This window comes from Dipteris shenzhenensis, chromosome 1, assembly GCF_047967505.1.
Source record: "Dipteris shenzhenensis isolate YYH24624 ecotype China chromosome 1, Dip_SZ_1.0, whole genome shotgun sequence".
Lineage (NCBI taxonomy): Eukaryota > Viridiplantae > Streptophyta > Polypodiopsida > Gleicheniales > Dipteridaceae > Dipteris > Dipteris shenzhenensis.
In genome coordinates, this window is record NC_141596.1 from 28,613,655 (window position 1) to 28,639,679 (window position 26,025).

At 40.1% G+C, this 26,025-nt stretch overlaps 2 protein-coding genes across 3 annotated transcripts in view; both read right to left on the bottom strand.

Annotated features, from left to right (window-relative positions):
- The window catches only part of GI (gigantea protein (GI)), a 31,679-nt gene extending 31,197 nt beyond the window's left edge, over nucleotides 1-482 (bottom strand). For both annotated transcript variants that reach the window (XM_087373904.1, XM_087373897.1), the window contains exon 1: nucleotides 36-482. In XM_087373904.1, the coding sequence (XP_087230030.1) occupies nucleotides 36-122 (87 nt within the window). In that variant the 5' untranslated portion in view covers nucleotides 123-482. The remainder of the gene's footprint in view (nucleotides 1-35) is intronic.
- A 19,202-nt stretch (nucleotides 483-19,684) lies between these two features.
- LOC147905657 (subtilisin-like protease SBT2.1) lies at nucleotides 19,685-23,991 on the bottom strand. Its single transcript, XM_087373110.1, has 10 exons — nucleotides 23,844-23,991; nucleotides 23,574-23,713; nucleotides 22,671-23,065; nucleotides 22,377-22,472; nucleotides 22,191-22,257; nucleotides 21,833-22,115; nucleotides 21,285-21,604; nucleotides 20,904-21,153; nucleotides 20,470-20,730; nucleotides 19,685-20,232 (listed from the first exon to the last, which is right to left on the bottom strand). Exons 2-10 carry the CDS (start codon nucleotides 23,679-23,681, stop codon nucleotides 19,685-19,687), a joined length of 2,328 nt encoding a protein of 775 aa, XP_087229236.1. The 5' UTR covers nucleotides 23,682-23,713; nucleotides 23,844-23,991.
- Nucleotides 23,992-26,025: the final 2,034 nt, after the last annotated feature.

Genomic DNA, 26,025 nt, shown 5'->3' on the forward strand with positions numbered 1-26,025 from the left:
ATATGAAGTTTGACAAACTCAGATAAGCATCAGACCTGCCGTTGATCCAAGTCCTGCGGAGGAGGCCTGACAAGGGACGACGACTGCAGGCTTCGAAGCCATTTCTGGCGGGGAAGCGACATGGAAGCTAGCGAATTGCAAATCCTAAGCTGTGCTGGGTGGAGGAGTCGGAGCTCCGAGAGCCGTACAGTCAGAGGAATCTGACGTAGACGACGATTCCGCCAAATCCAGCAGCTGGGAGGTAAGCGTGGTGACTGCGGCGGAAATGTCGATCAGCAGGTTCGTTGGAGATCATCATGGGGGGGGGGGGAAAGGATAAGGTTGGGCGAGGAAGGAGGAGGAGAAGCGGGAAGCTAACGATGAAGAGGTCGACAGAGCCTCGAGGAGCTATGGAGGGAGGAAGGGGAAGATGAAGCGTTTAGGACTTGAGACGATCTGCACGGAGCTATGCCGATGAAGAAGAAGATGAAGAAGAACAGAAAAAAAAAAGTTATTATTTCGGAAGACGAAAGCTAAGACAGAGAAGATGATTACGTGGCAACCCCCTTCCCTGACTTGTCCTTGACCCTCATTGGCTCCCCAGCGCACTTGCTTGCCCCGTCATCTCCACGTGGACCCACCGCATATCGTATATCTTGTGCCCTTGCCCTTCTCCGCGCATTATTTGATCCTCCCCCACCCCCCACTCCGGAACAAAATATCTCGCATCCAACGGCTCCCCGCCCCTCCACGCCTCCCTCCTCCACACGTGGCCCTATCTTAGCACCCCTGAAGATATTTTGCTCTCGCGATCTGCTGCACCGGCTAACGCCGGTTGTCATCGGGATTATAGTGCGGATACTTGACAAAGTGGCAGCACCGTACTGCTGTAGCCATCCCCTATCACGGGTCACCTGGCGGTCTCGTGCTTTCCCATTGCCGGTCGAGTACAACGGTCAAAGTTGGCTTTCATAGTGTCACGTACAATATAGGCCATTTTGAACCTTTGCTAATTGGCCATCATTTTTCTCGGGAAATATAAAAAACGTTATATTAGCCCTCATCATGTAGAAGATTTTTCTCACCCATGTGGCTGATGAACCCGCCTCTCAAGCTCCAAATCCCCTCCATGGTAAGCCTGGCTATACACCGCCAGCCCAAGCCACACTCAACTTGAGGGCAACGCATTTAGCAAGTGACTATCTAGACACATTTTTGGCAAGCACACAAACACATAGCACTCCAAACGGCTACACAATTTTGGCATAATGCTCTTCGAACGGCTACATAGAGAGGTGGCAGAGAGAAGCTCCCCTGCCTACAATCCATGGAAAAGAGGGCTGAGAGGAGCATGAATGCTCCCCTTACAAGAAAGGACTTCAAAGATATGTGTGTATGGTGAGGAAGCCGCAAGCGATAGCCTAGTGGTAGGGTTGCATGCCTACTTGGGTGACAGCCCTCGTTCGATCCCCAAGGGAGGTAGAGGCAAGGCAGGTGCCCCTGGATAGCCTTAAATCGCGTCTGAGTGGTTGGTTGTGTTTATATGTGCGTATGCAAGCTACAGCCACCAAGGGTATTCTTCCACTACGATTAGACCTTCTACGCTGAATTAGGCATCCACCCACAGTGTGTCACCGCCCTCATGTGCCTCACAAGGACAGCAGCAATTCACAAGCCCAAGCTTTTACTAGTATCATACGAGTGTTAAATGACAATAAATGGTTTCATATGTTTTGCATGGAGGCATGAAATAGGGATCGTTGGGAAGTCTTTTGTCTCGATGAATGAAAAAGTCAAGGGAGTAAGGCCACTTATAAGCTTGAGTTTTCGATTGGGTGCAAGATATGGTGAAGACATGTTCGAGATGAAGGATATGGCTGATAATTGACCTTAGATTTTACAAATTTTTTCCTTGTTCACAAAGTTGTAGAAGCTAACACTCCATGTGGTAGGGTAGTCAACCTTGTTTTTCAAAGTCATGTTTGTGCCAACGATAGGTGCGTGAGAGGGTAGTGAGAGTGTCATTTCTTTAAAGTTCTATCATTTTGCTATTGCATACATTGGAGTCCTTTGTCAGCAAGATAAGGTAGTAATGGTGGAGCCAAATAGATATCATGAGGGGTGACGAGGATGAAGGATTTTATGTAGAGATGTTACCTTACTATCACTAAGCAAATCAGCCACCATTAATGACTTGAAAAGAGTTATTTATTCACACACTGTGTATGCTTTACCAGGATGATACGTAAAATCGTTGCTTTCATAGCAAACATAGAGACAATTATCACTACTACAATTGCTCTACATTGATATGTTGTGGAGACACTTGGACTCTTTTAGCTACTTCTGAACATATGTTCAAAATGTGTACTAGCAATACTCACATGGTACTTGCAAGTAACAGGTTATGTAGGTAGTGTATGAGTCTTGACTTTTGCCCCCCCCCATAAGAAAGAGATATAGTCATGCATGTATAGTTATGCATGACGATGTGGCCTTGCACTATCCACTGGTGCAATTATAGTCATGCATCTTTAACCTATTAACCAAGGACATGAGAAAAAAAAAAAAAAAGAGGACACATGGTAGCTTGGAGGAGAAGAACCTACCACATGTCACAAAGAAGGAGCTCTTGGATGGAGGCTTGGAGAGGGGAGGAGGTGGAAAGACAAGAGGTAGCTTTAGGGGAAAGGAGGAGACTGAAGGTCAATGGAATGGAGGAGATGGAAGTTCAACTTTGGGAGGAAGGAGGAGATGGAGGGTTAATGGAATGAAAGGAGGAGATGGAAGGTCTCAAAGCCATGGGTTAAGACAAATTTTAAAAGCCAATCCAAGTATGAAAGGTGACTTGATTAGCAATTAAGAATCGATCATTTTGCTGGCTGGCTGAGGAAAGATCCACCTTCAGATGGGAAGTGGTTGAGGACGATCATGTATATTTGTTTGTGCAAAGCATGGGTTCAGTACTCATGTATAGTTATGCATGATGATGTAGCCATGGACTATGCACTAATGCAATTTGTGATGAATTGTGAGCTCAACATGAGGGCAAAATGTACAAAAGAGAAGCCTATGAGCACAACCTTGTATGATGGTAGGACAAACAAGCAAATATGTGGGCAATTTGATGAATGGAGGGCCATGCAAAGCATGTCTAAAGTATTGAAGGCGTTTGATAAGGTAAATAATGCTAAGAGAGTAACATCTTCTTATCATGATAAAATCATGCAACTTTGGGAATAAGTGCAACAATTGGAAGATTTGTCTCACATGTATACAAATTTTGCCATTTCTTGCCAACATTTATGGAATACCATCAGCTTAATGGAGCATCTAAAAGGGCCAAACATAGAAAAATCTAAAAAACCACTTTTGTACCATAATGTGTAAACCAATGTGAAGATATTGTGGCTAAGAATGAGCATAGCACTACAATTTAGTTTTAACTGATTTGGGAGGTCTTAACTATGTTAGATATTGATGGAGGAGGGCACTTCTTCATTTTGGATGAGTTGCCCATAGGCAATATTGTGCTCATATTAATTATGTAAGTTCTAGCATTGTGGTGGAAGTACCAACTCAACAAATCTGAGCGCAAATACAAACTTGCCATGCAAGTGTGTGTATGCATGCGAAAGTGTCTCTTGTTATAGGAGCTTGCCCCTTAATGGTGTTGTTTTTTTCCTACAAGTGTCCTTTTTTCTAAGCATACATCTTATAAATCTTCCCACCTGTTAGAGATAAGAGGAGTGACATGAGTGCACAATTACAAGAGAAGACTAAACACATGGATGATCCATGAGGATGCTCAAAACCAACAATCTCACTAATTATACACTAGGTTTTCCATTTAGGTCTTGTAGACCTTAGTCTATGTAAAAATTAGGTGAAAATACTTCATAATTCTCATCAACTCCTCTTGAATTGCAATTCAAGAGTAGAGGGTACATTACATCTTCTGTTTTCTACTTTTTCAAATAACAAATAAAATATGCAATGTTTTCTTTTATTTTCTTTCAAATGAAAGATAAAAGATGTAAAGTTGAAATCAAAGTGTGTGATCTCAACAATGTAGAAGGAGATCTATACACATTGAATCCTTAATCTACTGAGTACTCTTCTTTTACATTGCACTCCATTCTTCCAAATGTCAAGTTGTTGTCAAGAGCATGAAAACTTGTATGAAGTAATAGTTTTGTGAATATGTCAGTGACATATTTTTATGTTTCAAATAATGAGATAGCTCTATCTCTTTGCCAAGAAAGTCTTCACTCCTCCAAGAACCAAGAACCTTTTCATTCCACCAAGAAATACTAAATTAGGTCTACCTCTCCACTAAGAACCAAGTTGTTGTCAAAAACATGTCCAAAGTAAATGGTTTTTTTAAATATGTTAGTGACACATTATTGTCTTAAACAATGAATCAGTTATATCTCTCCACAAAACGAATTTTTTCTGATGTAATGCACTTTAATATGTTTTGTTCTTGCATGAAAAATCATTTGTAATCTCGTTTATTACAACAAAAAAGGTCTCTTGAAAATAACACACTTTTTTATTAAACTATTTCAAACCTATTGCTTCAGATGTGTTGTTATTAAACTATTTCAAGCTTATTACTTTGTATCTATCTTCAATTTGTGAAAACCAAAAGATTTGTTAATCTCATGCTTTCATTGGTGCGTTTCTTGTCATCAATAGTTCCTACCTAGTTGGCATCTGTTCATCCAAGTAAATCAAGATGTGTTAATCTATCATATCTCAATCCATAACTCCTTGTGCCTTCCAAGCTTCTAGTCACTCATTTTGATGCATGAAAATATGTTTTCCTTGGGGTTTTGTATAAACTAAAGAAAAACACCAACAACAAATGATATGTATGGCCTTGTATTTGTCAAGGACATTAAGCTTCCAATAAGCTACCTGTGTTGATATGGATATATATTGTCATATTAATAACTTGAGATTGCACAATGCACTCCATCAAAGTTTTGAGTGGCCTATAATCATGCAAGTAACTTTGTTTTTGCAACACATTCTCCTTGCTAAACATAACTCAAACTCTATCTCTTGTATTCTATGCCTAGAAAATAATAAAGTTGTCCCATATCTTTGTATCAAGTTGTCCTTTATATCAAGTTTTGTTGTGATGTTGATTTTAACTTATCAAAGACATTGAGCCATTTGGATTTACATACCGTTATCAAGCCCTCCACCTTGAGAACTATGTGAATAATTCCCTTTGGCATATTTCTTATGTAAGATATGGATCTAATCCGATGGTGGAATCCCATACCATAAAAAACATGACTGTGAATTATAGCATTCCATAGCCTTGGTGTATTTTTCAATCCATCTAATGCATTATTTACACAATTTATACTTTTTAAAATTTGGTTCTTTAATAACCTTATGTTTTGCCCATGCATTTCTATATTTAAACACCCATTTAAAGAGATTTTCCCCAAAATATTCAGTAAAAGCAACCCCTAAAAAAAGTCAAACTTGTCTTTCCAAGAGTGAGTGAGTAGATAATGTGCATTCTGCAATATATTATTGCACGTTTGTCAACAAACTTGAGTTTATTAATGTTGTTTTGAAAACATGTAATAATCTTCATCTGATTTACTTCCATAGGTATGTTTTCATTATGATTGTTTTGACAGTGGTATGTGAACATGTGAGCCTTCATGCAAGGCCTATTATCGAAGGGCTATCAAGTGAGAATATATAATGTTGACTAGAAGAACACATACACGGTGCTGATGAGATGACCTCATTAACATGGATAACAAACTAGAAATGCAAGATGATAAAGCAAGCAAAGAGTAGGTGGGTAGTTCCCTAGCTTCACATACATCAACAAGGTCTTCCAATGACTCATTAGAAGGGCAACATTCAAAGTTAGATGAGGATGAACATAATAGTGAAAAGCTAAAAAATATATTGACAATTGAAAATTAATTGCATATTCATATAGCCCATCCATGTTTTTAGAACTTGATTAATTTATATGGGAATTATCCCCAAACCTCTATTGTCCTCAAAGTTATAAGTTTGTTTGGACATCTGTATTATGAGCTTCGTATTCATTAAATAAGCAAGATTAAGTTAGATTTTTAGAGCTATAATTTGGGCTCTAAGACATGCAAGTCATCCAAAAAAGAAACATGTTACGATTTTTGATATCCAAAGTTCTTTTTTCAGGTCAAAAAGTCAAAGGGTTGATTGATTTGGTCAATAATTGACTTTGACGAACTCAATTTGGTTGCCTTGAGAGTGAAAAGTCTTACAGAAGACTCATTCTTTACTAGTAAGTGAGCCACCTTTGAACTTATCATTATAGCCCTTTGAGTGCCCCATTCAATGAGTTGTAAAACTTCATCCATATTATCATTATAGCATCTTGAGTGTCCCATTAGATGGAGATGTAAAACTTCAACCCCATCATGTTCTTGAGAGTTTGTTTCATGAAAATGTCAACAGCAAGTCATTGTTATGCATAATAGATTTGAAGGTTTACAACCTTATGAATGACTATCATAATGGTTAAATTGTGTTGCTAAGGAGATTCCAATAGTCAATGGTTTTCTTGAAATTCATCTGTAGACATTGATTAGAGTAGCTTGTAAAATTGTTTCAACTAGATCTAATATTCTAATGGTAGGGAGGAAATCAAATTACAAGTCTTAAATGAGCGGTGAATCATATGGTTGACTCGAGTGTCCCCACTAGATTAGTGCCTTGGAGTAAACCTTGAGTAGGTGTAGGTTTTGATTGAAACTTTATATAAACACATTTGATCATTTTACTTAGATTCATTTCATTTTCAAAAAATATATTTGACATGGTTTTGAAAATGTAATTTTAGAGAATAGTAAGTTTGGTAAGATTAACATATAATTCCTATGCAAAATGAGGGTATTGAATTCGACAATTTGAATATGAAGAGGAAAATGGCAAATATACATTAGAGTGAACACAATTAGGTTCCTTAGTTTATGAACTCTAGACCAAATGGGAAAATGCACATCATAGAGTAACTAACATGCTCTAACACCATGTTCTAAATTGCATCAAATATCTGATGTGGTTTTCGAATGAAACTTTGAAAATTTGGAGAAGAGAGGTAAAAGTGGTTACAACATAACCATGTACATAAAGTACAAATTTCATCAATTCCCCTTTTGTAGTTGGTTTCAAAGGATGCTAAGTTAATGTCAAAATAAGTTTAACTTGTCGAGGAAAAGCGATTTTGTGGAGATGTCAACAACTTTGTTTTTTAAAACTAGATCTATTTCTTCGCGTAGATAACACAGCTTAGTATTTCTTGTTTTGGCATTAAACCATGGCTATTGCAAATTATTCCTAAACTTTTTTGAGATTATTTAATGCATTTGCATCAAGCATTAATACTTTATTTCCTTCTTAGTAGTAGTTAGTTGATCTACAATGCCCTTCAACTTACAAGGTAACTAGATTTGTCTATTTGTAATGCCTTGGCAATGTTAGGTTGGTTTTCAAGGTGGTCTTTTTTTTTGCAATAAACCTATTTCCCAAATCTTCCCATGCATCAAACCAAGTGTCTTTGATAATTGGAAGCTTGACATCTTTTGCATTGAAATTGGTTAGATTGAGTGGTAGACCTGTTCTTTCTTTTGAATTACCTTCTTATTCTTTGACTTCATCTACTTTGTATGGTATACATGGTAGTAGTATCTTTTTGTAACAATGTTCCCATTATTTATTTAGATGTTGACAAGCTTAAAACTCTAGATCTTGTTTGATGTCATCATGCATTTTCTTCATAGTTGTAGAACTAGGTACTTGAAGCATTTTGAACTTTTGGAACTCTTGCTTTCTATGTAAGTAGGGTGCCAATGAGGACATAATTGAGACTCCGATAAAAGTGACGAGTGTTAATAGAGTTGAAGGTAAATACATTTTCTCTAGACTCTATAACTGTGGAAGATGGATTAACAATTACAAAGAGGAAAAAACAAAAAGAGGGGAAGATAAAAGCTTTACATGAAGCAATAAAGGTTGACCTTATCCAACCATCAAGCTTCATCAACATGTGTGTGCTTCACAACCATTCATGTGTGTGCAAGCCAACAAAAAGAATATACTCAAAAAGACAACATGTGTGTGCTTCATAACCATTCATGTGTGTGCAAGCCAACAAAAAGATTGCTCAAAGACAAATATGGAAGAAAAACTTCCATATTCTATCAATCCACAGACTGGACAAGTTCTCCTACTATATGCCTAGCACCTCTAGATCTCTTAGCTGGCATGCTCCACTGAGCATATGTAGACTCTTTGTCCAAAGCATCTCTTTTACCTTACTGTCTAGAAATCTAGCCTAGGTGGGCAACACCTTGAGGTAATTCTGCAGCCCTTGTAGGTCTCCTTCACTTTCTCTTTATAGGCCCAAGGATGGTCCTGTTACTACTCCTTCATGCTCCTGGTTTACTGCTCCAAGTAATGTGATATGAGGGCCCAAGTGCCCCCTTTATAAGGACTAGATAAACTGACTTAGCCCTTCTAGCATATATATACACCTCTGGGGCTCACTTGCAGACCTTTGGTTGGCCCACCCTAGCGTGGCAGGTTTCTACTAGCCCAAGTAGGCTTGCCAATGGCCCAAGCAGGTTGTGCCAATAATTAGCCTCAATTCTAAGCCCCTAGGCCCTTCAAAACCTCCATGTTTGCTATTATTTCTATTTGCAATAGATCCGTCTGTTCAATCCTATTCTAGGCATTCCAACTAGTCCATCCCAAGGTGCCCCTGCATATTCTTGTCCTCTCTATCATGGATATTCTTGTGGCACTCCTACAGAGCTCCTACATCACTCTTGCACATCATGCTGGACTTGATGTGCTAGGTATCTCCTCTCTCTCTTTGTTGCCCACATGGCAACCCCATGCCTATTCCTTCTCTATGGTCCACCCCCCCGATGCACTCCTTATATGGGGGCTCACAAGTGGAGAGGTGACCATAATACCCCCTGTCTCATCGACTCGATCCCAATCCATCGATGAAGATGCTTCAGTAGCTTCTATGTCATAGCCCTCTGGAACACTTTGGCATCATCATAGTCTTGTCTTGGCTTTTCAACCAATGGCTCCTACCCCTTTAGGTCCAGTTTTGCTTTCACATACTAGTCTGGTACATAGGCTCAACATTTGGCAGCACCTGATGGCACCACCACCTTCAGTACAAACCCACCTCTCAACTTGAGCTCTCCTAGTACCAGCACTCCAACTTGTCTCCCTCATGATCGGTGAACAACCTAAAGTCCTCCAGGCACCAAGCTCTCAAGATCTATTTGTCTGGCTAGGTCTGCAACCCAAACAACATACCCAAGACATTATATCCCAAGCACAACTCCATATTACCTAGATCGTCAAGCTCCAACTATGGTTTTGTATTGTTGTCCTCCTCTAAGTTGCAGTCTTTGTTCGTGGGTCTTCAAGTCCTGTCAAAGAATCCCCCTTTGCTTTAGTAAGACCAACCAAGCACACCTAGATGACTCCAGTCACTCGTCAATGTCCATCACCTTCACAAAGAATCCTGACTCCTCTTTTGACCAATCCTTAATGTCTGACATTTAGATAGTAACAATGGGTCCATGTATCTAATGTCTATCCTGACATTGAAGAGCTTGGTACTTAAGAACATGCATAGTCATGAGACCACTCCACTGTGATAGTCTTATGATGCAGTTTTTTGTTAAATGTCAAAGTAAGCATCACAAGAGACCACTCCATTGTACATGGCCTTGTTGAGATTATGATGGTCATTTTTGTTTCTACAATGATGTATTGAATCATGATATTTTTTTTGTTGCTTATGCTAAATGTTACTTATTACATGAATGTCATTTACTCATGATGTTTGTTTCATTATTTCACATTGTGTACTATTTTATGATATGAATGTGTGATGATGAGATTATTAGGAAATATTAAATGTGTGATGAGAAAAATATATTTGTAACCTTTCACTTCTAAGTATTGATTCCCAATGCTCCACTCACTAAAAATAGAGCATTCACTTCCAAGAATTGATTGCCAATGCTCGACTGACTTTATTCTAAACCTTTCACTTCACATTCACCCATCCTGATTGTCTCATCCTTGCTCTATTTATTTTCTCCACTCCTCACCCTCCACATTTAGGAGAGAGATGAATTTAATTTGCAGAGGCAAGCATAGAGGAAGGAAACTCTGAAGATAGGAGAGAGTGAAACACTTTTACAGAATGTAACAAAAGCATATGACAAAAGCACGACAAGATATGGTAGACTTTTCAAGTAATCTTCATTATCGCAGCACTTGATATGGGCAATTTGATGCGGATGCTGAAGAAGCAATAAGGGCCTCACAAAGAAATTATCAACAGACAATCTCTAACTTTATACTTAAGGGTATATTTCTACACCAAGACGGTGTATATGTACACCACCTTTCCCAAGAGCATTGGTGTTTTTAAGAAATGATAGAAAGTAGAATGTTCATGGAAAGTTTTTGACCTTGTATCATCATTTAATTAATCTTTAAAAATGATAGAAATATATAGTTAATCAAGCTTTAAAATTGCATTAGCAAACTATTCATCACTAGCACAATATTCATAATAGTAAGAATTTTGATAATCTCATCAAGTAGTTGGTATTTTCACTAAACTTTGTTTTTAAAGTTAGCTTTGAAAACTTCATTTAGGAGTGCATTCGGGATTTTTGGACTCTTCTTTAGAGCAGTTTTGAAATTGGACTTTACACAAGTCCAAATTTTTTGAATAGTGTGTTCTCGTGGGGATGTTGGCATTATACGTGCATATGTAGAAAATCCTAATTTAATATAACCCATGAATATAGTTTTTGGAGGCAAGTATAACATAACATGTGCCGTAGTTATGCAAACCATTAGAGGAATCTTGTGCTTATGATAACACATCATCACTAGCATTTTCATCCCATAGTAAGTCTTCGACGTCCTTAGCACAACCTCTACATAAAAAATTAGGTCCCCTCCATCTAGATTTGAGTATCTATTGTAATCCTATGGAGGTTGTATTGGCTTATAAGATATGGGAGGAGCATTGGAGATTTCGTTGTTTACCTCATATATTAAGACATCTTTCATCTCTTCTTCAAGATCCACCTCTTCAAAGACATATTTCTTCTTGTTAACAGACGGACACATATATATATTTCTCTTTGAGCACAATCTATTTGTGGAGTTGCACACATTATGAATGGTTTTGAAGTACACACATGTTGATGAAGCTTGATTCCACAATGAAACACTTCCCTGTATAATTCACAGGCCCATATATCAATCTTCTGCCATGAATACCCTTTGTAGTGATTTCATTTTTCAACATGTTATTAGAGCCTTGTGATGAATGTCCTCAGGAAGTGGAGCTTGAAGGCAAGGACCTTGCTAAAGGATAATCTTGATTCATTGCTCAAAGGAACTAGCTTTGATGTCCAAAGGATTGTACCCAGACAGAGGCTCAAGTTCATTAGGCACACGTTTGAAAGATAGCACCTAGTGGCAGGCTTAAGTTCAGACAACTATATGACACTCTAATCTCTTTACCTCTATTAGTTGATTTCATGGAGAACAGATACTAGATCCCAACTTTTGGTGAGATGATGGGACCAACTACCCATTGTGGAAAGTGAAGGTTGGAGCCACTTACTGTTGGGGGAGTCGTGGGGGATTGCATTGGGGATGGAGTTGATACCTCAGGCCACCATAGAGCTACTCCAGCCACATCATCATCAATGGTGGTTATAATGCCAATAGACCCTACATTAGTGAGATCATGGCATATCTAGAATGTGAAAGCCTTGGCTATCATTGTAGGTTCCGACGGCAGATATGGTGATGCCTCATATTCAGATGGTGGCAAACACTTGTTTTGAGGCCTGGATGACAGATATGTAGGAGCTCGACAATGAGGTGAGAACCATGGACCTTGAGATAGACAGGGCTATATAGCACGAGGATGGATGAAGGGGAAGCAGTACAAAAACACATCACCAAGCTGAAGGTGGTGTAGTAGTTGGTCAAAGGGCGATCTCAACTAGGAAGGCATGGTTGTTGTTGGGAATGCTCCCTCGAAGCTATAGTAGTTTTGTGACTACGATGCTTGCAGGGCATAGGGCGAGGCATGGGTGACTTTCGAGGAGCTAGTTCCAGTACTACTATAGCAAGAACCTCGAGAAACAAAGTACAACAATGGTATGAATAAGGATGACAAGGCCTGATAGCTTAGGATAGGATCAAAGGCAAAGGCAAGGGTGATCCTGGCAATGGCAAGCTCAAATCTAATGATGGAATGGATTGTTTAGATGAAGACAATAACAAAAAGAGAAAGAAAGAAAGGAATTGCTTATACTATGATGAGCCATGGCATTTTGTAAAACATTGCAAAAAGAAGAAGGCTTATCTGAAGAAGAAAGGTGCCGCTCAGAGTTAGAGGAGTCATCTCAACTGGTGACAGCAAAACTTTTCTTGGTGGCAACTCCGAGTGCTCACCTTGACTACTAGGGTCATGACTAATAGGCTACTTTGGAGTCTTCACTTCCTTATCAGGATACTCCTGCACCTCCTTACTAGCATTTGATGGAGTTGCAAGATCTTCCACCTCCTTACTAGTATCTGCTAGGGCTATAGGCTCTTCCACCTCCTTCCTAGGATTTGCCACTGGAGCTGTTGGCTCTTCCTTATCAAGATCCTCATGCACCTCCTTACTAGGATCCTCTTCCACCTCCTTGCTATTATCCACTAGGGTTGCAGGCTCTTCCACCTCCTTCCTAGGATCCACTATAGCTATCGGCTCTTCCTTATGAATATCCTCATGCACCTCCTTACTAGGATCCATTGGAGCTATCGGGCTATTGAAGTTTTGGCTCATCATTACCTTCTATAGGTAAGACTTGTTTGCTTGAACCACCTTCTAATGAGACTTTGGGTGGCTCAATGGGTTTTAATTTGTCTCTAGTTTCCACTTCTATAGCCTTCCCTTTTCCTTGCACTTCATGGATTACGATCTTCCTTCGACCTTCCCATATGGTAAGGTGAACCTCCTTGACTCTTCTTTCTGATTTACGATCCTCTCGCAACTTTAAGCATCTTTCATTTGGTGTGTTCTCACCTGATGTAGAGCTTTCAACCTCCTCTGAATCATATCTAATCATGAGTCTCATCAGTCTTTGAGTCACTATCTTCTCTATTTTCTTTGACATTTTCCTTTGCAAAGAAGGTAGTGCAAGTGTAATATGTATTAAAAAATTTCACTTGATGGGGTGTATCAATGACATTTACATTAATACCCATCCATAGCAATGTTTCTGCAGCGTAACCCATTCGATAAAGTGCTACCATCCATCCAACATTCAATAAGTTTCTTAGCATCTCCTCTATCAAGTTGGGATGCTTCGGCTTTCGATAGTCCTGTATTGTTGCATTTAGTTTAGCCAATTCTTCCTCAACGTAAAATAGCTCCAGAAGCTTTATAGGAATTTCAAATAGAGGACCACCACCCCTTGATAAGAAACAAATCAAGAAAGGATGCAAGACATGAATGGCAGTGCCGCCTGTGAGAGTATAGTTATGGTGTTGAAATATACCATGATATACGTTTGAAAGGGGGTACCAATGACAGTTGTCAATCTTGCATACAAGGGATCCCTTTGTGCTTCTATCATGAATAGAACCAAAGTTGATCTTTTCTTATCACCCAAAGGACCTTCTATGATAAACCATATGAGATCAACTATCCCCGACACTGTAAGGTCCTATAACTCATCAATGAAAAATACACATGGCTTCTCCTAAGCATCTTCTCTCATTGCCATGAAGCACTCTATATCAAGGCCATTGATGTGTATAGAATTTGTATGCTCCTATGATAACAAGATATCATAGGAGAAGCTAAAAGCAGAATGAGTTGCTATACTTTTTGAAAGGTGTGCTCCAAGACCTTCTTCTTGATGTTTCCATACTCTATCTCTATGATCTTTGGCATTTTTGCTCTAAGATACTTTGTTGGTGTGCCGTCAATATCCATTGTACTCAACCACTTTCTACCCCATGTCTTGTCAAGCATTTGACCAGTTTTGAAGCTTTCAAAGGCATTGTGAAAGTCTTCGGCCTTTTGAAATTTGACAACATGCAATTGAGGATCATCTTCTTGATGTCTCTTAAATGACATGGGATGTAGAGTGATATCACCAAAAAATGGCAATTTACTGGCCCTCGTATCTTCATACAATTTGCATGCAAATTCCTCATCAAGATTTTGTTGATTGGTGAACAAGGAAGCACAATCAATCATTGGCATGATCATGATGTATTGAGACAATCCCCAAATATATCCCTCGTCTTCGGGAGGATGTAAGCTTTTCATGCCCTCAGAAAGCTCAGCTTAGTAAAGAATCATCTAATTCATCTACATCCTCTTCATCATTATCCAACTTCTCGCCTACTTGTAGATAAGCTACACTCAAATGATCTACACGTGGCACTGGAGTTATTTTGGCTTTTTTTCTTTGAATAGCAGTGGCAGTCGAATCAATCTCAAGATGAATCCTTGGAGTTCCTATTGTTGCAGTCGAAGATAATACAACCTTATAGTGAGATGCTATTGGTGGCACACTTGTTACAACTTTAGATGTTGCGAGGGGTTCTCCTTCAGCACGAGATACTATTGGTGGCACAATTGCTGTAGGTAAAACAATGTTTATGAATGCATCCCATATGTTTTTCAAAGATCCCAAGGCTAGAAGTATTTCTTAAGATCCTTGAACTAAGTGTGAGTCTGGTATAGCCTTTATGAAGTTCTTCTTGTCTCGCTAACTCATAGAGTATGGAGTAGCAATTCATTATTCTTGCCTGTACACATAACTTTGATCAAACCATTTTCTTCTTGAATATCTATCCTTGTGAACATGCCAGCAATCCTTATTGCCTCTATGCTAGATTTTGGGCTTGAAACATGTTGCTCAGTGAGACTAACAAAAAACATGATGCATTTTTTCCTATCATGAAGTACCAGCCATGATCGATGTATCTGTTAATGACCTTGACCTTTGGGAGCCACAGACTGTGCCGTGATTTCCTTGTTAATGACCTTGGGAGCCACAGACTTTTCCATGATTTCTTGCAAATTTATATCTGTTTACATTAGAACTTATTTCATGGGAGATGTAAAAAAGCAAGTGTCTAACTATCTAAAAAACATGTGTCTAACTACTTAAGTCTTTTGGAGTTGAAAATCCCTCCTTAGTACTACTAACCAAAGCATAACAGCTACCCTAACAATAACTCTACGTCGATAGCATCCGTAGCATCAAGAATTTAAAAATTCCACAAAAAGTTTCAAGTAAACATATACATTCGCAATTCCAGTTCTTGTTCTTGACTTTTATATTTTTCCCCACTTTAATGTTTTCCCCACTTTGAATTTTTTCCCACTTTGAATTTTCTCCTCTTTAATATTTCCCTTTCTTTAAATTTCAAGGAAGGTTAATAACAGAGAGAGAGGGGAGATGTATATTTCTCTTTTTCTTCACTTTAAAAAATTTGTTTAATATTTGCTTTAACTAGAAAAATAAACTTGCTTTAATTTACAAAGAGATTAAAAGAAAATAAACATAAATTGTACCTCCTTTTTCTTTAATTATAAAATTTCTCACGTTAAATGTTTCGTGTCTTTTCTTTATTTTCATATTTGGTAACTTTATTCTATTTTTACTTTTTAAATTTTATCATAATAAAAAAATTCAAATAATACAAACAATTAACTTAACTGAATTTATTTATTTTTTAAATAAAGGAAGAGAGTCTTTAACTTATTTATTTTTAAAGTAAAAAAATAGAGGGAGGGATAAATTTTTAGCATAACTTAGTAGGTTGGGAGGGGGGGTTTTTAATTAGGTTAATTTCTCTCCCCCCCCTAATGTGATGTGCGTGCAACATGAGGGAGGGGGGTTTAATTAGGTTAACCTCCCAACTTGCTGCACACGTAACAGGTTAGGAGGAAAGGGGGGTTTTTATTAGGTTAACCTCTCCCTCCCCCTCGACTTGCTACATGCACAGCACGTTGGGAGGGAGGGGTTTTTTAAATTACATTAACACCTTTCGCCCCTCCCAACCTGTTGCGCATGCAACAGGTTGGGAGGGGGGAGGGTTATTACGTTAAATCCTCCCCTCTCCCCCCAACCTGCTGCACGCGTAGCAGGTTGGGAGGGGTGGTTTTTAATTAAATTAACCTCCCCCCTCCCAAGCTGCTATTTGCCATCATATTCCACTCCTGCCTCCCCCTGCCACCCAAAATAATGGTTTTTTTTTTGGGAATTTAGGGGGCCCTACGTTAGTACAAATGAATCACACTTAATAAAAACTACTACATTTAGTCAAAAACTATTACAACATAGTTTCAAAACTTTTACATTTATTCAAGTGCTATTACAACACACTTCAAAAACTATATCATATTTTCAAAACATTACAACACACATAAAAAACTACTAATTTTATTAAGTATACTCTTTTTGCTAGTACAAATGACATCACACTTCAAAAACTATTACATTTATTCAATACCAGTATGAATGGACATTACAAGGAGGCTTCCATTTCTCAAGCATTGATGTTCCTTCGAGTCGCCTTCTCACTATCTTCCCTTTTAGTGTAAAGAAAAAATCACTATCATCAAAGGTGACAACGATACGTGCTTCAAGCTCCAACTACATGTGACCTCAAGATATTGGATATCCCCATTGGGCATACGTACCTCTACCTCTGTGGTGTCCCTACTACATCACAATCCATAGGTATCCATGTGCCATGATTATTTTTCCAACTTCTGTAAGCATATCTCATGTAGCAAATACTCCACCCTATTTGATATCTTATTACTAATTAGTAAGTATACATCAAAAATGGTCTCTCTTCTGCAAACCCTCTCTAACATCCCACATTGGGTATAGAAGATTATCAAGAAATTCATTTTCTAGGCCTTTGCATACCCATGTGGTCTTTGTCTTGTGAATGAAGACTGATTTGAAAAAATAAATAAATGTAATGGAGGGCATGAACCAACTAACACCCACAGATTTTGAACCGAAAGTAAACTTCATTGATGATTGAATATCTGATTTCTAAATGCATCTATAGAGAATGGATCAGGAAGAGGCCATTCTGGAATATCAAAGTTAGGGAGAGGAATAGGACGTAGGCTTCCATATGCACCTTCTCTTCAAGGAACTTGATAACATGAATTATAGAAAAAAATACTAGACTTTGTGAAGGAGGTAACACTTCGACCTGAGAACATTAATTCCCCAATATTTGAATGGAAAGCTTGAAATATTCTCGTGAGACTATCTAGAGGCTGGGTTTCAACTTTGGTAGAGGGAAAGATATCTACATAGAAAGCAAAGAAAGATGTTAATGGGCTAATCAATCTGTCTCTCTCACTCTCTACCTATCTTTGTCTCTCACACCTCTCTCTCTCTCTCTCTCTCTCTCTCTCTCTCTCTCTCTCTCTCTCTCACAAATCTCTCCCCTCTACTATCTCCCCCTAGCCCCCCTCAACCCCCCCATCTCTCTCTCTCTCTCCCTCCCCCCCTCCCCCTCTACTATCACCATGACACCCTCTCTCAAAACGCATGCTCACATACAATCATTAGAATACACAAGTGAATTGAAAATGAAAAAAAGTCAATGTAAAAGAGAAATACAATTTGAAGGAAAGCAAGTTTGGCTGGCAGGATCCAAGTTCATGTCTCGAGCTATGTACACATGCTGAACCTTCATCTTAAGTCCTTTTTTTGTATTACAAAGCCCAACAATGCGACCCTTCCAATGCTTCTCTTTCTTTGGTCTATCCTTTCTAGAAACCTTCAATGGACCTATTGCAGATGGTTGCATTGTGACCCTTGATATTAACCTAAACTCTTGAGGGATCCAAATATCACTGTTGTCCTTTAAAATGCAACCCACACAAGATTGAATTGATAGCTTTGGCCTAGGGGAAGGGGAGTCCTTCATGATTGTAGAAAGAATGGGAGCAAGCAAAGATAAAGAGGTTGGGAGGAGGAAGAGTTTGAGAGGAGGCTGAGAGGAGGTTGAGAGAAGGAAGAGGTTGGGAGGAGGCTGAGAGGAGGTTGAGAGGAGGAAGAGGTTGGGAGCAGGTTGAGAGAAGGTAGAGAGGAGGAAGAGGCTGAGAGAAAGGTGGGGGTCAATGGGGATAGTTTGGGGAGACTCCTGGGAGGAGTTTGGGGTGCTAGGGACAATTTTGGAAATTTTTGCTTTTTTGGAGGGAAAAAAAAGTCACGGATTTGGGGGCCTACCAAGAGAGCCTAGGAGGGTATGGGGACCATCCAAAAGTGAAAGGGGGGAGTAAATGCCTTAAGAGGTGGTGGGGGCAAGAGAGAGGCAAGTGGAAGCCTAGTGGGGACCAAGGAGTACTCTCCACCAATGAGAGGCCAATATGAAATCCTCCACTCTTTTAATGCCCAAGCCTTCCCATTGGCTGGTTTGCTAATCACAAATCTTAAGGGACTAATCCAAGAGGCCCTTTTTGAGTCCAAAATTCCCTCTAGCAATGTGTGTGTGTGTGTCTTATGGATATGCTACTCTGTGTAGGCATTAATGAGAGTAATATCCTTGTGCTTGCAAATTTTTATGTGGATAAAATATCATTTTCATGCTTAGGCATGCATATTTCCTCTATTCTTACTATGCATTATGCAATAATTTCTCAACCACCGCACAAATTCTTGGAGCTAGTTTAGTTGCAAGCTAAGGAAAATGCAGGCATTGCAATTTAGTATAGTTTTCTTGCAACCACCGCACTGGTTATTGGAGTTATCATAGTTCTAAACCACCGTACTGGTTATTGGAGCCATTTTCACTACAGTAACAATAGTTTTTTCAAAAATTGCTTGTGCAACGATCCCTATGGTTGCAGTAAAATATAAACGAGGGAAGAAATATGACATTTGTTCTTCTTTAGAGCCACTTTCACTACCGAAGTAATAGCAACAATAGTTTTGGCGATAATGGTATGGTGTGCCAACTCTCCCTCCACACAAATGTGTGGTTATGTGCTATAACTGAGTCAAATTTTGGAGTTTACTACATCATTATTGAGTGTAGGTCACCACTGACAACATTGGTGGAATTTGAGTGGAATTTTAAGTTTATTAGGCATCGATATTCATGTGGAGGTTACCCATGTAGTGCTGCAAATGTACCCATGATGTCTAAGTGAGTGGAGGTCATCACTTTAAACTTCACTGAATTTTTGGCTTTGTTAGGCCATATTTGTGTGGACTTGACCCATGTAATGCCCCAATTTTAAAGTTTACCAAGTGATATTGAGTGGAGGTGACCATTTCAAAAAAAATCCACACAAAGCAAGAAAGTCCAAATCAAAATAGAAAGAAAAAAAAACAAGAACTACAATTGACCTTTAAGTAAAGGGTAGACTCCAAATCCATATATGCTATTCGAAGACCATAAGCTCTTCTCTCATAATACTTAAGATTGCTGAAAACATTCCCTTGAACATCTTGAAAGAATTTCAGAGCATTTTCATTGCCAAATTTGTCAAATAGAGCTTAGTTATGCATGGTGGATGAGAAAGGGTAGAAACTTAGCTTTAAGAAGAAGGTTATTAGGAGACAGTACGGGGCAGGGGGGTGGGGCCAGGAAAGATAGCAAGGGGGATTTTAGCAGAGTGGCCTTGGTCTCCATGGAAGACAATCTCTCCAAAGCAATAATGATGGTGGCGAGGTTGGCGACCAAGTCCAGGTAGGGTTGCATTGGAACTATGGATATGTTGGTATTGTTGTGGTTGTTGCTGCTGTTGATGTTGCTGATGGTGATGATGAACAGAGATGGTGAGGGTGAGGTTGATTGAGGCTCCCGACGATAATGTGAAGGAGGGCGGTGAGATAGTCACTACCAGCGGGGTTCGATTCTTGTAAAGACTAACTACCGTTGTATACTTCTCGGACATCGTAGCCACATTGGTGATCGTCCGTCTTACTTGCAGTGGACTATGAGGCAGAGCTACCACCGTGATGGATGGTAGATTCAAGTCTGTTGGTTTACTAGTGCCCGACTGGGAGTACGTTAGCCTTTCGCAGCTAACTCCAGTGACATTATGCACCTCCTCCCCAGACCTTACTCCGCATGCAAAAGTTATGTAATCCATGAACCCTGCAGAATCCCACTACTGTTAGAAAGATAACCCACTCCTTTCACCATTTTTTAAATTTTGATCAATCCTCCAAGTCACACACTTCCAACGTTTCCCCGAGTTTTCTGCATAGCTTGCAATGGTTAGATCCCCGTTAGATCTAGATCACGACTCTAACTTCTAGCGTGTCAATATGGTGGTTTGCATTCGTAGCTTTCCGTAGGTAACGAGGCTCCTAGAACTGAGTTTCACTGTACCTGCATCAAAGATCAGACCGGGATCCATGGCCTCCTTTGCATTCACGAATCCGGACCCGAAATCGAAGGGAGTTGCACGTTTCAAGCTCTCGTCGTTACGGATCATCCATCCCCTATTGTCCTTTGTGGTTGCAGTAGTTGACAGTGCGGAGGCAATGGCTGCAGGGCTCCACGTTGGGTGCCTTTGCTTGATCAGTGCTGCTACTCCAGCTATGTGGGGTGCAGCCATACTCGTACCAGATAGAGAAGCGAATCTGGCACCTGTGTGCAATGTGCATAATTCGTTACAATGCATAATCATCAGCAATTTATTCCATTATTAGTTACAATGCATAATCATTTGCCATGATCATATTGTTGTTGGCGACATGAATAGAAAGAGCGGTTGAATAATTTGTTGGAACGCTCGCTTTGCATTCAAGTCATGAGTTTACCGAAGAATTCGTCGTGGTATTCGTCCTGCATTTCTGCACCTAGGCTATACGCAGCCCAGACGGAGAGACCTGGAGCTAAGATATTGGGTTTCAGCAAATCGATCGGCTCCTCCGTTGAAATGTTGGCAAAGCTTGGACCTCTTGATGAAAAGCCTGTTACGAGGGGCGCCCTCGTTGCAAATTCGCCCTTTATGTTGCCTAAAATTCTCCCGATCGGATGTTTGACTGAGTTGTAGTACTCAGAAATGGCCTGCCAGAGATACATTTCAAGGCATTGATAAGTTATGTTGATGATTGAAATCGATTTGAATAGCATTCCTTAGATAGAATTCATGGATTTGAATATGCAGCTTTTATTGACACAAATCCATGAATTCTCACCTGTGAATCATCGCTGTCATAAACAACAACGGCTGGCGTTTCTACGATGAAGGTAAGCATGTTGCCTCGACTTGAATTGCTGATATCTAGAACAAATCCCACTGCACCAAGGTTGTTCACAGTTTTCTCTACAGATAGTAGCAGCGACGTATTCATCTGGTCGACGGACTGAGGGAAGACGCACAGGAGGATGCTTCCTTGGGTCAACGTTTTGTCGTAAAACTCAGAATGCTGGCATGGGAAGCTTTGATTTGTGAAATTTGTTTTCAAAGCGTTCTTCGCTGCGATCAAAGGGTACATAATTCCTTCTGAAGTACCCGCTACACAAGGCATGGAAGACATGGGCTAGATGAGATGGAGAATCGCAACGTTAGCAGTCTTAGAACCGAGGATCTCACAGAGATGAGGTAGGAAAGAAGATCCAGACTCCACAAGCCATGGATCAAATTGCAGTGTACAGAAGCTTAGCAATCCGGGAATCCTCGATGACGAAAGCACAATTAGTAATCAAAAGACCAGTAATTGATGGGTGAATGATAAGATCTTACATGATAAAGCTACTCCATTCACAGTCAGATTGTTCCCAAGCGCAATGCCCTTCGGATACGTCCTATCAGTAGAGCACGCAGCTACCGTCATTACCCAAGGGGAATTAGATTGCATGCTACTCGGCCTAGAGCCACTATTGCCAGCTGAATTTGCTGTGAACACTCCGGCTTTGGAAGCAAAGAGCATAGCTATGTCAAACGCGCTCAGGAATGTTGCTATGTTTTCGTCATCCAAGTCGAAGTTCAATGAGATGCTCAAGATGTTCACTCCGTCTCGAACCGCCTGCATCGAGAAGCGACGATCCATGGAAAGTCTTTTTTCAGCTTTAAAAATTGTGCAAATGTTGAGAAACTACACCTGATCGATTGCTGCAACCACATCCGCTTCGTCTGCAACTGAATAAAGACATCGATAAACCGCCAGTCTGGAAAAATGCACACATGCTTAGATATCATCACGCGCACAAGCTACAACAATGTGGATAACACCAGCATCGAATGTTGAGGTGTGCTGCTCTCGATAACTAGGGCGCCAAATTCTTACCGTGCTCTGGGAGCCATACCACTGGCATTACCAAAATTCACTCCATTGATAACAACTTGAATGCCTGAATTTCCAGCAGCAGTGGAAGCTGTATGCCTATCAAACCAGCAACCTAAGTCAACGAGCTAGTTATGCCAACAGGAACTTCGAGAAGGACAAAGAGGTTGCACAAAATAACAGGCATGCAAGAAACGTAATCGATCAACACTAGATCTATCCACAACAACCTTTTTTAGGTGAAGGGTTAGGATGATGTAGATGTATGTGATGGGATACAGAGAGGAGCATATTTACGTTCCGTGCCCGTCTTGATCGAAAGGCGATGCGTAATCAACAGAAGCGTTGAAATTTCCTGAAGCAATGACAGCTTTGTTGAAGAAGCGAGCTGCAACGAGCTTGCCATTGCAAGATCCGGAAGGGAACATGGGTCCAACGTCGCAACCGCCCTGGAAGTTTGGGAGGGTAAGATAAGGCTTGGATGGATCGTCCAGAAAGCTTGGATGGGTAGGGTCGATGCCTGTATCCACTAATCCGATCACCACTCCCTCTCCTGCATCTTTAATTCCTCCCACATCACGCCACGCACCCCCAGGCAAGCCCAAGAACTCCGGAGTATGTGTAGTTTGACGCTTCGCCTGACGGCTACGTTGGATGTGCCTCACCCCCGTTGCTGATGTTAGTAATTCTATCTGCGGCATCACGACACAATAATTTCTTTCACAATCAATCAGATCATCGATTTGATTTAAAGTTATCAACTTCTTAACATACGTTGATTATGTGTGATAAATAACACAACACTTTTTGCACGTGAATTCCGTCACCCTTGTTTAGTTTTCAAAATGAAGCTCATAACAAATTCCTGAGTAGAAATATGCTTATATTCATATGAACATGACTTCCTATGATTGCTACCACGCAATCCCTCGCATAATTTCAATTTTACCTACATGGAATCTCACAGCATTTGCATGTAGTTTAATTATCAGGACACTTCTTGTTGAGCTCAAAACATATCCTCGGTTCTGAGTCTCGAAGCATGATTATCGGGAACAAGGCTATCTGCCGATTGATTCCTTATTTAATCTATCCGAACACAACTTGTTCCATCCAATACCAGCATTAGTTCCAAATATTAATTCTCACTTCATTCACGCTTTCGATGTAATATAAGAAGGCCTATGTTATTGCGACTACCTTCTCATGGCTGAGCTGAACAGCAAATCCATTCAGAATATGGGTGTAGGAGTAGAGCTTTAGGTAGCCTCCCGGCTCCAAAGTCTGTTCCAGCAATGAATCGTGCATCTCTGTCAGGTAAGCCGTATACCGTTGAGCTTCTGGGCTGTAGAAACAATAAGCAACATCGGAAACTGAGAGTTCAGCTGTTGACACCCTCCTGTTTATCGCAGAGATAAAGCATAACTTTGAAATTAGACACAGACCCTTGATATCAAGGAATAACGTGACTGGCTTACCTTAAGGCATGCACGTTGGTGCTCTCTGCAGCACCACTATATCCCAAGAATTTGGTCACGACGGGATCTTCTTCCATAAAAACGATGTAGATATCTGACCCAGATGCGGCGAGAGCCAGAAGCATCAGCTGCAAGAGTGTGAGCACAGCTGAGAGACGACCACGCATCATGATGATTGGAAACCTGGTAGGATCTATGAAATGGCTGCGTACTCTTTGGCTGAAATCAACTTATAGTGTTAATTCTGCGATATGAGCTTGAATCTTGTCGTGCGACACGCAATTGGAGGACCTGGGACTGGATTAGCAGCATGTTATGGCTTTGATCGGTGCATGATCTGCGCCTGCTATTAATGTTAGAATAAGTTTAGTGCAGAACTATACAATGCGACAGAATGGGCGATAATCTAAAGACGCACAAGAGTCCAATAATTTTGGACAATCCGCTGGTAGATATGCTACAGGAGCTAAATTACATGCAATAGCATCTACTGACATGTAATTGCAGATGTATATGAGTTCTACATGGCACCTCGGGACTTACGGGCATGCCCAAGTTTGGTGCGCGGACAAAAATGCTCATGATGCAGATTCATTCATTAACTGCGCGGTGGCCTGGGGATGCATAAAGTGCTTTATGTAACCGTCGTTGGCATGTCTCTCATTGGAGGATCTCTATTTTTGCCTAACCTAAAAGGCCCCAAAATGAGCTTCATCTTTTCCTAATGGGGACTAGGGTCGGCATAGGCCGGCCGAAAAAGCACACGGCCGTTAGCACAAGCGCATGTAACATCTTTTCCTTCTATGACATGTTGCTTTATGCACATGTGTAAACGAGATATTGCAACAACAATGGAGCTTATTTAGTTGTAAAGTCTTTCTCTATGGATACTGAGGTTTGAGGTTTAAATCCTAGCGAAAGTTTGTATCCATTGTGGATATTTTGGATAGGGACATTGCACTTTGAGGACATGTGCATTGTGGAAATTCTTTGTCCTTATTTTTTTCTTGAGGACTATTTTCGGTAGCTTGGGGAAAAACCTGGCATGATAGAGGGCCCCATATGTACTAAAGACAAACATAAGCTCACTAGATTTATCTTCATGTCCCACAGTGGCATGGTTCTTATACTTTCGAGGCAATGGAGAATTGAAGGTGATGCCATAATTATTAGACCATTATTATGACATGTGTTGGAAACATCTCCTTCCATTCTTTGGTGGCACCTTGTTGGTAGCTTGTAAGGTGCAACCAAGAGCATTGGTTATCAAATTTTAATTCGGCAAGACGAATAAGGTTAATTGGTCTCTTACGAAGCTTCTTTAGTAATGAACACTATTGAGGGGGTTGAGGGTAGTTCAATACATTGGGTCATTGTTTGCTTGGGTGTAGCTATTTTTGGTGAAGTTTAGGGACTTTTCTGTATATAGGTATCTTGCATGATCCATAACTTATGCATTGCTCAACAAAATTTAGCAAACTTTGTCTTCAAGTTGTAGTACATATTCCAAACTTGAACATGAGAGCAAAAAATTATGGAATAAGGATTTGGAACGAGACATGTTTTTGAAGCATGCATCTTGAAGACTATAGGATATAGCAATTTATTCAAAAACATCAAAATTTTAGGGCACAAGAAACAGAAGAACCCTTGCAGAGCAGTAGCAGGAAGCAATTGTTGTAGATGTACGCATTTGATCATTGCTATCAGAGCGAAGAAAACAAGCTGTGATGTCACGATTGGTGGTAGCATTTTAGGAAGCAACATCCAACCATTCAGGTAATTACCATTTTTGAGTCTTCACAAGCTTTAGCCTGCACCCTAAAGTTCATAGAGTGACAACCCTACCAACACCTTGTATTTTCATGCCAAAATGTCACCACTATTGCAATCAATGCTTCCACTCTTTGTGCATCTCTCGAGAGTTTCTCCAAATAACAAGGACATTTGTAGAAAGTAGGTGGGATGCAAGATGTTTGATGAGCACATCATACACATGCTTGATACAATGCAGGTCAGAGGTTGCTTGCGATTGAGCTTTGGGATAGTTTACTTGTTTCATTTCTTGATACAATGTAGGTCAGTGGGGGTGGTTGCCTCAGGCTGGTGGTTGTTTGTGATTGAGCTTTGGGATAGTTTAGTAGGCTAGCCTGGACTTAATGTGATCGTCCTAA